Source organism: Carlito syrichta, unplaced genomic scaffold (assembly GCF_000164805.1).
Source record: "Carlito syrichta isolate Samal-C Ts95f unplaced genomic scaffold, Tarsius_syrichta-2.0.1 Scaffold315826, whole genome shotgun sequence".
Lineage (NCBI taxonomy): Eukaryota > Metazoa > Chordata > Mammalia > Primates > Tarsiidae > Carlito > Carlito syrichta.
Window position 1 is genome coordinate 280,302 of NW_007259922.1, and position 14,085 is coordinate 294,386.

The following is a 14,085-nucleotide window of genomic DNA, read 5'->3' on the forward strand; positions in this document are numbered from 1 at the left end:
GGGTCTCGAACCCGTGGGCTCAGGCAATCCACTCACCTCAGCCTCCCCAAGCGAGGGATCACAGGCTGAGTCACCGAGCCCGGCTTGTTTATATATTTTTAACATTATTTTTATAGAAATAATACAACTTTATGAAGAAAAAACCCTCGGGATTTCTGCTGTCTTCATGCTGATCTTAAAAGGCCATCTATTCTCTCCCTCGTATCCTCCAGGTTCTTGCTAGGCTTCCCGCCATCTTTTCCAAGGTTTTATTATCCGGGTTCTGGTACTAAAAGGGGTTTTGAGGAAAGCGGGTCAAGTTCCCACCCTAACTTCCATCCCGCTTGCAGGCTGACTTCCGAGTCAGGCACGGAGCGCGGCGACCCCTAAGGTCGTAGCCAGGCTTCACAACCCGCCTCCTTCCTTAGCGTCCGTCACATTTGCGCATGCGCACAGCGGGACTACATTTCCCAGGAGACCCTGTGCCTTTCAGGGAAAAGACCTTGGTAGTCGGAGGACTACATTACCCAGTGGCACCTCGCGGGGGGCGTGGACTGGACCCGCCTCGTACAACCATTGGTCGAGCGACGGTCGGGAGCTCCGCGGTGATTGGCCCAAGAGCCTATCAGCTTCTGCCGAGCACAGGAGAGTTTTGCGGTTACACTGCGCGAGGAGCGAGAGAGGCCAGCGCAACGAGTCGGGCAGCGCCCGTCGCGCAGGGTGAGTGACCTCTACCTCCGTCCTTCTCACCGTCCTTTCAAGGACCTGCACCCCGCTCCCCCGGGCCGGTGAGAGGGAGCACACACGCCCAGGTACCCACGTAGGGGCGGGGACTGTACGCACACGTGTCACACCTGACCCGAGAAACATCTTCTGGGATGCCGGAGGTGGAACTTGGTACACACCGCTTGGGCACCTGAGTTCTGGATGGTCCTCTCGGGCGCCGGGAGAAAAAGCACACCCTGGGTCACTCTTGGACATCTGTGTATCCACGCGGAGACATCTGCCGAGCGCCTCAGCTGAACCCTTGGACACATGAGCACTCACTCACCGCGGGGCACCTGTGTAGCCGAACACCGGGAAGAGCCTGGTGTCTTTTCAGTCTCTTCCTGACGCCGAGCCAGGACACGTGCCACTCGGGCGTTCTAACTCCTTCCCTTCCAAATGGGCAGGCAACTGCCACTGCTCAGTGTCACCCGAGCTGTCCCTAGGTAACCCTGGGAGAGCCTTGGCTTCTCAATGACCAGCCTCAGGTATAAATTGCTTCTCAGGTGCCTGGAGAGGAGTTCCAGGGTGGATGAGTGGAGAAAAACAATCAGTGTTGGGTGGGTGGGGGGGTTATCGTGTGGACAGTCTCCCCCCCTTACTACAAGTATTCAAAGAACTAGGTTAGTTCTGAGGTCTCTTCTAAGATCATTTTATATTTACTTTTTGCTTAGTTCTGTTTTTGCCATATCACATTAAAATAATATAGAATTACATACAGAAAGAGAGATCTACCTTCCTTTTCCCCTTCCCAACCCTCCTTCCGGTGGTAATTTACCAACCACCTATTGAGGTGTGTGTTCGATTTCTTTCTATGCTTTATACAACTGTATGGAGCACGTGTGGGTTTTGCTGGTTTTTTTGTTTTTGTCTTTTTTTTTTTTTTTAGCAAAAGTGGGAATTATACTAGACATGCTATACTGAAACCTGCATTTTAACGTCTTGCTATACTGTGGGCATCTTGCCAAGTGAGCGTGTATAAGTGTGGCTCGTTCTTTGCCTAGGCTGCTTACTCTTCCATTGCATGGATGTCATTTAGTATATGTATCAATCTTCAAATATTAATGAGTATTTGTGTTGATGAGTATATCCAGTTTCACAAACAGTGATGGAATACACAACATTTTACATACCTATGCCAGTATTTCTCCAAATCTATGGTTTACAACCAGAAAGGATTTTGCCCACCAGGGGACATTTGACAATGTCTACAGGCATTTTTGATTGGCACAATTTGAGGGTGTGGTGGTATAGACCAGGGGCATTGCTAAAAATACTATAATATACAGTACAGCTCCCCAATATCAAATAATTATACATTCTAAAATGTCAATAGTGCAGAGGTTGAGAAACTCTGCTTTTTGTGGTTTTTCTTTTTTTTTTGAGTTGGAGTCTCACTCTGTCGCCCAGATTGAAAAAAGCAACCTGCTGGTCTCAAGCGATCTTTTCACCTCTGCCTTCCAAGTAACTGGAACTACAGGTGTGTGCCACCACACCTGGCAATTTTTTGATTTATTGTAGGGATGACGTCTTGCCAAGTTGCCCAGGCTGATCTCAAACCCCTGGGCTCAGGCAATATGCTCGTCTCAACCTCCCAAAGTGCTGGGATTGCTCGCCACCATGCCTGGCAAGAAATACTACTTTATTTTTTATTTTTATTTTTTGAGTTGGAGTCTTACTCCGTTGCCCAAGCTGGAGGGCAGTGGCATACTCCCGGCCACTGCAGCCTTGATCTGCTGGACTCAGGCAATCCTTCCACCTCAGCCTTCCAGGTAGCTGGAACTACAGGCCTGCCTGTAACCACCATGCCTGGCTAATTTTTTGATTTATTGTAGAGATGAGGTCTTGCCAAGTTGCTGGTCTTGTACCTGTGGGCTCAGGCAATCCTCTCACCTCAGCCTCCTAGAGTGCTGGGATTATAAATATGAACCACCGTGCCCAGCCTGAGAAATCCTACTTTAGAAAAAACAGTAGGCTGGGCATGGTGGCCCAAGGTTGTAATTCCAGCAATTTGGGAGGCCGAGGCAAGAGGATTACGAACCCAGGAGTTCAAGACCAGTCTGGACAACTTGCTTAGACCTTGTCTCTACAATATATAAAAAAAAAAAATTAGCCAGGCATAGTAGTGTGTGCCTGTAGTTCTGGCTACTTGGAGGGCTGAAGCAGAAGGATTGCCTGAGTCCAGCAGGATGGCGCTGGGGTGGCTGTGAGCATGCCACTCTACTCCATCCTGGGTGACGGAGTGAGACTCTAACTCAAAAAAAAAAAGGTTCTGGCTGGGTGCGATGGCTCACGCCTTTTTTTTTTTTTTTGAGTTGGAGTCTCACTCTGTCACCCAGACTGGATTGTAGTGGCCGCTCCCGGCCACCACAGCCTCGACCTGCTGGGCTCTGGCGATCCTTCTGCCTCAGCCTTCCAAGTAGCTGAAACTACAGGTGCACGCTACCACGCCTGGCTCATTTTGATTTATTGTAGAGATGAGGTCTCACCAAGTTGCCCTGGCAGGTCTCGAACCCGCGGGCTCAGGCAATCCACTCACCTTAGCCTTCCAAAGGCGCGGGATTATGGGCTGAGCCACCGAGCCTGGCTAGTTCTTCCATTTTTAATCATTTATTCATTAACTGTCTTAAAAGCCTTTGCTATGTGTTAGGCACTGTATAGTCATTAGGTGACAGAGTCGCTGTCCCTAGAGAACCTCCTTTCTGTGAGTAGGGAGGACAGAAAACGCACATTAGCAAGTGCCATGAGTGCTAGAAAGGTCATAAGTTCACCTCCTGGCAGGAAAGCTCTTTGGCCGAGCTCTGGTGAGTAAGAAGAGCTGGCCTTGGAAGAGTGAGTAGTGGGTGTGAGTCGGGGGATTGGAGCCCTGTAGCATTTTCCAGGAATTGGTCAGAAGCACAGAGGCCACCCTGGTGAAGTGAGGGAGGGGGAAGAATGGTTCACAGGCTGAAGAGGTCAGCGGGTCTGCTTCAGGTGGGGCCTGGAAGCATCATTTCCTAGCTTAGCCTGGCCCCATTGTGTCAGGGTGAGTCTGAGGTGTGCACAGAAAGGGGGAGAGAAATGTGAGGGGCTCTGAGGTCACCGAGCTCTTCCTTTCAACAGTGTGGGCTGTTCTCTGACCCCAAATGTCCTGCAGTCCCTCTCGGTGTCCCACATGAGTAGGCTCACACTTGACCTCAAGCAGGCATTTGCCAGAAGATGCCAGATGTCATTGGAAAGCCAGTTGATCTCTGGGAGCGAATGATATTTGTGAGCACTTACTGTGATGGGCTCTATTGCAGGCACTGGAAATGCAGGAGTAAACAAATGAGACCAAGGCTCTGTTTCCATGGGCTTACGTTCTAATGAGGGAGAGAGACAAGAAACAAACTGTGTAAATATCCCGTAGTAATGAGCACTGTAAAGAAGAATAAAGCAGGTGCTATTTCAGATAGGCTGGTCGGGGAGGGTTTCTCTGAGGAGGTGATGTTTGAGCAGAGACCGTAAGCAGTCTGCCTGGTGTTTATTCCGTGTCTCTTGTGTTTAGCTTGATACTGATGGACAAAATTGTATGGGCCAGAGGCAGGGATGGTCGGCTATGACCCCAAAGCAGATGGCAGGAATAACACCAAATTCGAGGTGGCAGTGGCTGGGTCTGTGTCTGGACTTGTCACCAGGGCGCTGATCAGTCCCTTGGACGTCATCAAGATCCGTTTCCAGGTACCCTTTCCCATTTTTGCATGCAGTGGGCTGGAGGACAAGTCTTTCTGTTTCCATGACTTGGAATTTTGTCAAAATGAAGCACTTTCTTGCATTCGTTACCTTTTCTGAAACTTCTTCTTCTCATCCCAACCCGACCCCCCCCATCCTGACCTTTTTGACTTTGATTCCTAGCTTCAGATTGAGCGCCTGTCTCCCAGCGACCCCAGTGCAAAATACCATGGGATCCTACAGGCCATGAGGCAGATTTTGCAGGAAGAGGGCCCAACGGCATTCTGGAAGGGACACATCCCAGCCCAGATTCTCTCCGTAGGCTATGGAGCTGTCCAAGTAGGTGGCAGGGGCCCGGCCAGGCCCCGGGATCACATGGCTCAACGGGAAAGAGGGAGGGTGAGGACGCTGCCTGGGGCAGGGTGGCAAGAGGCACCCACTTGCCTCACTCAGGCACCCATTTGCCTCACCCGAACCTGCCTGACCACTTGAAAATGTTGTCAGACTGACCTGTACCTTGGACATTCCCTTCCCCATGTCTCCACTGTCCATCCTGGGTGACTTAAGTGTTGCAACTAGGGTACTGACTTGATGCCATGCCCCCTACTGGGCTTGGCAAAGGGCAATATTCATGCTTTTCATTTTTTGAAACACAGTCTTCACATCCATGCTTCATTTAAACTAAGCAATGTCATGAGGAAGGTAGAACAGGTGTTATCACATCTCAGGGAGGTAAAGTAAACTCTCTGAGGCCATGCAGCCAGTATGTGGTGGGACTAAGATTATACCCAGACTTCTGTTTTTTTGGCTTTTTTTTGAGTTGGAGTCTCACTCTGTTGCCCAGACTAGACCTGTCGCCCGGCCACCGCAGCCTCGACCTGCTGGGGTCCGGCCATCCTTCCGCCCCAGCCTTCTAAGTAGCTGGAACTACAGGCATGCGCTACCACGCCTGGCTAATTTTTGACTTATTATGGAGATGAGGTCTCGCCAAGTTGCCCAGGTGGGTCTCGAACCCACGGGCTCAGGCAATGCACTTACCTTGGCCTTCTAAAGCACGGGATTACAGGCTGAGTCACTGAGCCCGGCCCCAGACTTCTATTATTATTATTATTTTTTTGAGTTGGAGTCTCACTCTGTCGCCAAGACTGGAGTGCAGTGGCCGCTCCCGGCCACCACAGCCTCGACCTGCTGGGCTCTGGCGATCCTTCCGCCTCAGCCTTCCGAGTAGCTGGAATTACAGATGTACACCACCATGCCTGGCTAATTTTTTGGTTTATTTTAGAGATGAGGTCTCACCAAGTTGCCCAGGCTGGTCTCACAACCCTAGATTCAGGCAATCCTTTCATCTCTGCCTCCCAGAGTACTGCGATGACAGGCGTGAGCCACTGCTTCCAGCTATACCTGGGCTTCTTGACATTTAGCTAAGCGCCAGTATAGTCACAGTGTACAGCATTTAGTTTTATATTCTAGGCAACCATGTGCAGTGTGAACCGTGGGCTACACCCCTGCAGTCAGCACTTCACATCTGCTTTCAGAGCAGTCATTGGGATAACTGCTATTTTCACTCCTGTTTCACAGATGAGAAGACTGAGGTGACAGAGCTTACGAAATTAACCCAACCAAAGTCACTAGCTAGAAAGTGGCAGAGCCTCTGGGCTTGGTGGCTCAGCCTATAATCCCAGTGCTTTGGGAGGCTGAGGTGAATGGATTGCCTGAGCCTATGGGTTCGAGACCCACCTGGGCAACTTGGCGAGACCTCATCTCTACAATAAAATCAAACATTAGCCAGGCGTGTTAGCACATGCCTGTAGTTCCAGCTACTTGGAAGGCTGAAGCAGAAGGATCGCCAGAGCCCAGCAGGTTGAGGCTGCGGTGGCCAGGAGCGGCCACTGCACTCCAGCCTGGGTGACAGAGTGAGACTCTAACTCCAAAAAAAAAGAAAGTGGTGGAGCCAGGACCCCTACCCAGGCATCTGGCTACCCAGAGACCTCTCTGCCTGCTCTTCCTATAACATCACAGTGACCGCCTAAGTCAGGTGCTTGCCGGGTGGACATCCCCTGCCATCCCATATCTATATCTGGCACACAAAAAAATGCCTCCTCGATGTGATGAATAAATTCAGTAACAGGGTGTTCTCAGGAAGCCAAACCATCTCGAGGTAGCTGGAAGATGATTCTGAGTCTAAGGGAGTGACCATGGGGATGTGCTCCCCACAGAATCTGCTCCAGGGAAGAGCAATTCTCTTTTTTCTTTTTTTTGAGTTGGAGTCTCACTCTGTCGCCCAGACTGAAGGGCAGTGGCCGCTCCCGGCCACCACAGCCTCGACCTGCTGGGCTCCGGCGATCCTTCCACCTCAGCCTTCCAAGTAGCCGGAATTACAGGCGCGCACTACCACGCCCAGCTAATTTTTTGATTTATTGTAGAGATGAGGTCTCGCCAGGTTGCCCAGGCGGGTCTCGAACCTGCGGGTTCAGGCAATCTACTCACCTCAGCCTCCCAAAGCACGGGATTACAGGCTGAGCCACCGAGCCCGGCTGATTCTTTTTTCAATTTTTTTATTCATCTCTGACAGACTTTGAGGAAGAAAAGCAATTCTCAAATTACGTTGCCACCAGCTGCCCTGAAGGGGTCTCTTGCTGGGTTAGATCAAGGCCATGTTTTCCCAGTTCTCCAAAAATTAAGGTAGCGAGTGGAAGTGTCTGATAGAAACATTTTCCCCTTTTCCTAACCCTCTGGGTATTTGTCTCTACTCAAATAGAGTATGAAATGGCAGCTGAGTTTTGCACAAAATTATATTTTTATTATATTCTGCCACTACTCATGAAGCATATTTCCTCACCTTTTCCTCGCCCCCGTACTGGGCCCCAGCTGGTCATGGGTTGTGTGTTTGGGGACTGTCTGGGCTCAGCCCTCATCCTTTGGGCCGTCAATAACTTTTTCTCTCACTCTTGCAGTTTTTGTCATTTGAAATGCTGACGGAGCTGGTCCACAGAGACAACGTGTACGATGCCCGCGAATTCTCTGTGCACTTTGTGTGTGGCGGACTGTCTGCCTGCATGGCCACCCTCACTGTGCACCCTGTGGATGTTCTGCGTACCCGCTTTGCCGCTCAGGGCGAGCCCAGGGTGAGTTGTCAGGGGCCAGACGACAGGCGCCTGAGGAAGGAGTGTTGTCACAGGAGTTGGGTTCTTTTCCTTGCAGAAGGCACAGAAGGAGAGGCTCAGGTTTTCAGTACAATCAGTCAGTTTGTAAACCCTGTGACTGCGATCAACATCATGCAAGGTGTTCTTTGTTCTTGCCTCAAAGGAGCTCACACCTTCCTTGGGGTGACAGAACCTACTGGTATGAAACAGAGAAATAAAAAATACTCAACAGTAGGCTGAATCAAGGAAGGAATCTGGGAAAGTGAGACTCAAGAATGTATTGTTGATTATTGTGAGAGCTTTTGGTTCCACAAAGAATGGGTTGGAGGAAATGGGATAGTTGAGTCAGACTCAAGGAAGAATTTACTGAGAGTGAAAGCAAGGGATTAGCCAGGTGCGGTGGCTTATGCCTGCAATCCTAGCACTTTGTGAGGTGGAGGTGAAAGGATTGTTTGAGTCCAGGGGTTCAAGACCAGCCTGGGCAACTTGGTGAGACCTCGTCTCTACAATAAATAAAAAATTAGCCAGGCATGGTGGCACATGCCTGTGGTTCCAGCTACTTGGAAGGCTGAGGTGGAAGGATTGTATGAGCCCAGTCAGGCTGAGGCTGTAGTGGCCGTGAGCATGCTATTGCACTCCAGCCTGGACAACAGAGTGAGACTCAAAAGAAAAAGAAAACAAGGGATTAAATTCTGACACAGATGTCCCTACTATAATCCCTGCTTCCTGGACATATTTAAGAATAGCATTGTGTGTGTATGTTTGTGTGTTTGTGTGTGTGTGTCACAACCAAGGAAGAACACTTTTTTTACTGTGTTCCTTTTGCTGTGGGATACTGTTGATGAGAAAGGAAGGATGTTTTGCTTAAGAATGGGATTTGGGACTAGTTGAGAATAGCTGTGGTTTCAATTCTGCCAGTTCTTTGTGTCAGTTAGGGTGGAGACCCTGGGTGGGGGAGGTGGTTTAGGAGACAGCCTGATGACTGTTTTGGTTGAGAAACACAAAGTCCCCTGAGAACAGTCTGGAAGAAAATGCTTGGTGCATAAGAGCTAAATTGTTCTGTATGGTAATTCAGTAGAAAATTGGAGGTTTGGGCCAGGCGTGGTGGCTCACGCCTATAATCCCAGCAATTTGGGAGGCCTAAGTGAGAGGATTGCCTGATCCCACGGGTTTGAGACAAGCCTGGGCAACTTGGTGAGACCTCATCTCTACAATAAATCAAAAAATTAGCCGGGCGTGATGGCACATGCCTGTAGTTCCAGTGCAGGGAAGGCTGAGGCAGAAGGATCGCCTGAGCCCAGCGGGTCCAGGCTGTGGTAGCCATGAGCATGCCACTGAACTCCAGCCTAGACTCCAACTCAAAAAAAAAAAAAAAGAAAATTGGAGGTTTCGAGTGACTGCCCCCTGCGAGAGAAATGTGATGAGGCTCCAGCTGAAAGGGAGGGGAAGGTGTTTATAGACAGCACAAACCAACCTTAGCAGCATAGTGGCCACAGGGCTAAAGCAGAGATGATTGGTGACAATCCAGATTTCCTGTTCTGGGTCTGCCATAATCCTCCTCTGTTCCTTTTCAAGCTTTAGTAAAAGTCTCTGAGAAGGAAAAAGTAAAGACAGGCCAGGCTCAGTGGCTCAGCCTGTAATCTGAGCACTTTGGGAGGCTGAGGTGAGTGGATTGCCTGAGCTCTCGGGCTTGAGACCAGTCCGGGCAACTTGGTGAGACCCTGGCTGTACAATAAATAAAAATTAGCTGGGTGTCGTAGTGTGCGCCTGTAGTTCTGGCTACTTGGAAGGCAGAGGCAAAAGGATCGCAGGAGCCCAGCAGGTTGACGCTGGGGTGGCTGTGAGCGTGCCACTGCACTCCAGCCTGGGCGACAGAGTGAGACTCCAATTCAAAAAAAAAAAAAAGTAAAGACAGTATTAAAAAAAGAGCTGGAAGCCAGGCGCAATGCCTGTAATTTGGGAGGCTGAGATAAGAGGATTGCCTGAGCACAGGGGTTTGAGACTAGCCTGGGCAACTTGGTGATACTTCATCTCTACAATAAAAAAAATTAGCTGGATGTGGTCGCGCATGCCTATAATTCCAACTACTTGGTACTTGGAAGGCTGACATGGGAGGATCACCTGAGCCCAGCAGGTCAAGGCTGCAGTGACCGTGAGCGTGCCACTGCACTCCAGCCTGAGTGACAGAGTGAGACTCCAACTCAAAAAAAAGAAAGAAAAGAGGTGAGCACGGTGGCTCATGTCTGTAATTCCAGCAGTTTGGGAGGTAGAGGCAAGAGGATTGCCTGAGTCCAGGAGTTCAAGACTAGCCAGGGCAGCTTGGTAAGACCTTGTCTCTACAATAAATCAAAAACTTAGCCAGACATGGTGGTGTATGCCTGTACTTCCAGCTACTTGGAAGACTAAGACAGAAGGCTCACCTGAGCCCAGTGGTCTGAGGCTGCGGTGGCTATGAGTGTGCCACTGCACTCCAGCCTGAGTGACAGAGTGAGACTCCTACTCAAAAAAAGAAAAGAGAAGCCGGGCTCGGTGGCTCAGCCTGTAATCCCACGCCTTTGGGAGGCTGAGGTGAGTGGATTGCCGGGTTCGAGACCCACCTGGGCAACTTGGCGAGACCTCATCTCTACAATAAATCAAAAGTGAGCCGGGCGTGGTAGCGTGCGCCTGTAGTTCCAGCTACTCAGAAGGCTGAGGCGGAAGAATCGCCGGAGCCCAGCAGGTCGAGGCTGCGGTGGCCGGGAGCGGCCGCTGCACTCCAGTCTGGGTGACAGAGTGAAACTCTGACTCAAAAAAAAAAAAAGAAAAAAAAAGAAAAGAGAATAAGCTGGGTGCAGTGGTGCACACCTGTAGTCCATTGACTTGGGAGCCTGAGGTGGGAGGATCACTTGAGCTCAGGAGTTTGAGACCAGCCTGGACAACACAGCAAGACTCTATCTCTACAAAAAATCTAAAAATTAGCTAGGTATGGTGATGCGAGCCTGTAGTCCCAGCTACTCAGGAGGCTGAGGTAGGAGGATTGCTTGAGCTCAGGAGTTGGAAGCTGCAGTGAGCTATGAACTATGATTGTACCAGAGCACTGCAGACTGCATGACAGAGTGAGACTCTGTCTCCTTAAAATACAATTTAAAGGAAAAGAAAGAAAAAACATATTACCTCTCTAGCTCAATTGATTGACATGTTAGATTTTAGATTCTGTAATGACCAGAGAATATCTGTGAGAAAGTGAGGGGAAGAGACCTGGTTAAAAGCTGTAAAACCTGGTTAAAAGCTGTAAAAAAAAAGCGGTGGGTCACGCCTGTAATCCCAGCACTTTGGGAGGCCGAGGTGAGAGGATTGCCTGAGTCCAGTGGTTTGAGACCTACCTGGGCAACTAGGGCAAGACCTTGTCTCTACAATAAATCAAAAAATTAGCCGGACTTCGTGGTGTGTACCTGTAGTTCCAACTACTTGGAAGGTTGAAGTGGAAGGATTGCCTGAGCCCAGCAGGTCAAGCCTGCAGTGGCCGTGAGCATGCCACGGCACTCCAGCCTGGGTGATAGAGGCTCCAATTAAAAAAAAAAAATGTGGCAGGACGTAGTGGCTCAAGCCTGTAATCCTAGCACTTTGGGAGGCCGAGGCCAGAGGATTGCCTGAGCCTGCAGGTTCGAGACCATCCTGGACAACATGGTGAAACCTCATCTGTACAATAAATAAATAAACAAATAAATAAAACTAGGTGTGGTAGCGCGTGCCTGTAGTTCCAGCTACTTGGAAGGCTGAGGCAGAAGGATCGCCTGAGTCTAGCAGGTCGAGGCTGGGGTGGCCCTGAGTGTGCCACTGCACTCCAGACTAGGCTGGAGACCACAACTCAAAAAAAAAAAGCAAAACTCTCCACCTTTCTTAGACTAGTCACAGCCATATTGTCAACACTCACCTTTAACAAAAAAACCCACAACTGTACAATATATAAGGTGTATAAAGGTTAAAAAGACATAGTTCTTCATGAATTTGAGCAGCACCACCAAAAGACAATATTAGCTGCCCCAATTCTTGTCCCCAGAGGCAACCACCTCTAAAAATGGTAGCTGTTTCTTTGATTATTTATTTATTTATTTTTATTTTTTGAGTTGGAGTCTCACTCTGTCGCCCAGACTGGAATGCAGTGGCTGCTCCCGGCCACCGCAGCCTCGACCTGCTGGGTTCCGGCGATCCTTCTGCCTCAGCCTTCCAAGTCGCTGGAACTACAGGCGCGCGCTACCACGCCCGGCTGATTTTTGATTTACTGTAGAGATGAGGTCTCGCCAAGTTGCCCAGGCGGGTCTCGAACCGCCGGCTCAGGCAATCCACTCACCTCAGCCTCCCAAAGGCACGGGATTACAGGCTGAGCCACCGAGCCCGGCTCTTTTTTTTTTCTTTTTTTGGATTGGAGTCTTAACTCTTATCACCCAGGCTGGAGTGCAGTGGCATGCTCACAGCCACCGCAGCCTCATCTTGTTGGGCTCAGGTGATCCTTCCACCTCAGCCTTTCAAGTAGCTGGAACTACAGGTACACATCACCACACCCAGCTAGTTTTTTTAATTCTAAGTTCCCCAGGCTGGTCTCGAACCCATGAACTCAGGCAATCTTCTCACTTTGGCCTCCCAAAGTGCTGGAATTATAGGCATGAGCCACTGCACCCGACCCTTTTTATTATTATTATTTTATTTTTATTTTTTATTTTTTTGAGTTGGAGTCTCACTCTGTCGCCCAGACTGGAGTGCAGTGGCCGCTCCGGCCACCGCAGCCTCGCCTGCTGGGTGCTGGTGATCCTTCCGCCTCAGCCTTCCAAGTAGCTGGAACTACAGGCATGTGCTACCACACCCGGCTAATTTTTGTGATTTATTGTAGAGATGAGGTCTCGCCAAATTGCCCAGGCGGGTCTCAAACCCGCGGGCTCAGGCAATCCACTCACCTCAGTCTCCCAAAGCGCGGGATTACAGGCTGAGCCACCGAGCCCGGCTTATTATTTTATTTTAAAGATGTAGGGTACAATTCAGGGTTAGGCATACAAACGTTGATTATGCAGGTACCCTTGATGAGGTGTGCCCCTCCCTCCCCTAGCAGTTTCCCTCAACTGCCACTCCCTCCCCCCCACCCTTTTTTTTGTTAAAAAAATACAGCATGACATTCAGTATTTCTGTCAATTTTTTTTTTTTTTGAGTTGGATTCTATCTCTGTCACCCAGGCTGGAGTGCAGTGGCATGCTCATGGTCACCGCGGCTTCCACCTTTTGGACTCAGGCGATCCTTCCACTTCACCCTTCCAAGTAGCTGGAACTATAGGCATGCACCACCACGCCTAGCTAGGTGCCCTGGCTAGTCTCAAACCCATAGGCTCAGGCAGTCCTCTTGCCTCGGCCTCCCAAATTGCTGGGATTACAGACATGAGCCACCAGCCAGCTGAAGACTGGCTTTTATTTTTCAAAATGAGCCCCTATGGATCACACCTGACTTTATGGTAATAAGGTGCCTTAGGGCCCTTTAGATGGTCTCTGGATGTGACTGGCCACTAAGTAATTAGAGGGTTGGAACTTTCAGCCCCACCCACTTACTTGATAGAGTAAGCTCTATTAAATTCTATAAAAACTTTTTCTTCTTTAGTCGGAGTCTCAATCTGTCGCCCAGGTTGGAGCAGTGGCATGACCACCACAGCCTCAACCTGCTGGGCTCAGGCGATCCTTCCGCCTCAGTCAACCAAGCAGCTGGAACCACAGATGCATGCCACCGTAACTGGCTAATTTTTTTTGATATATTGTAAAGACAAGGTCTCGCCATGTTGCCCAGGCTGGTCTCGAATCCCTGGGCTCAGGCAATCTCTTGCCTCCACCTCCCAAAGTGCTGGGATTACAGGCATGAGCTACTGTGCTTGGAGTCCATAAAAACTCTTGACCAGCAAGATTTTCTGTGTTCCCTGCGTTGCTGTGCACCTAGAGGTGCTGGGAGGGTGGCACACCTGGGGCAGACAGGAACACCACTCCTCACCCTAAGCGTCCTTCCTCTGACGGTCCATCTGCATCCTTTATGATACTCTCCATAATAAATTGGTAAACATAAGTAAAGTGTCTGGCTGAGTTCTGGGAGCCATTATAGGAAGTTTTTGAACCTGAGGAGGGGGCTGTGGGAATCCCAATTTATAGCTGGTTGATCAGAAACACAGACCACAAACTGGGGTTTCCAACTGGCATCTGAAGTGAGGAGCAGTCTCGTGGGTCTGAGCCCTTGGCCTGTGGGATCAGATGCTTTCTTCAGGCAGATGATGGGAGAATTGAAGTATAGGGTACTCAGTTGGTGTCTGCTGGAGAATCGCTGGGCATGTGAGAAAAAACCCATATTTTGGTGGCCAGAACATTGTGTGTGTTATCTCCAGAGCCTTTGTGTTACCCTTACTCTTTTTTTTTTGAGTTGGAGCCTCACTCTGTCGCCCAGACTGGAGTGCAGCGGCCGCTCCCGGCCCCGCAGCCTCGACCTGCTGGGCTCCGGCAGCCTCGAC

At 49.9% G+C, this 14,085-nt stretch overlaps 1 protein-coding gene across 1 annotated transcript in view; it reads left to right on the plus strand.

Annotated features, from left to right (window-relative positions):
• Positions 1–1,144: 1,144 nt before the first annotated feature.
• Positions 1,145–14,085, plus strand: part of SLC25A19 (solute carrier family 25 member 19) — a 20,607-nt gene continuing 7,666 nt past the window's right edge. The window contains exons 1-4 of the mRNA XM_008073321.1: positions 1,145–1,232; positions 4,271–4,443; positions 4,618–4,773; positions 7,389–7,559. Coding sequence (XP_008071512.1) covers positions 4,312–4,443; positions 4,618–4,773; positions 7,389–7,559 — 459 coding nt within the window. The 5' untranslated portion in view covers positions 1,145–1,232; positions 4,271–4,311. The remainder of the gene's footprint in view (positions 1,233–4,270; positions 4,444–4,617; positions 4,774–7,388; positions 7,560–14,085) is intronic.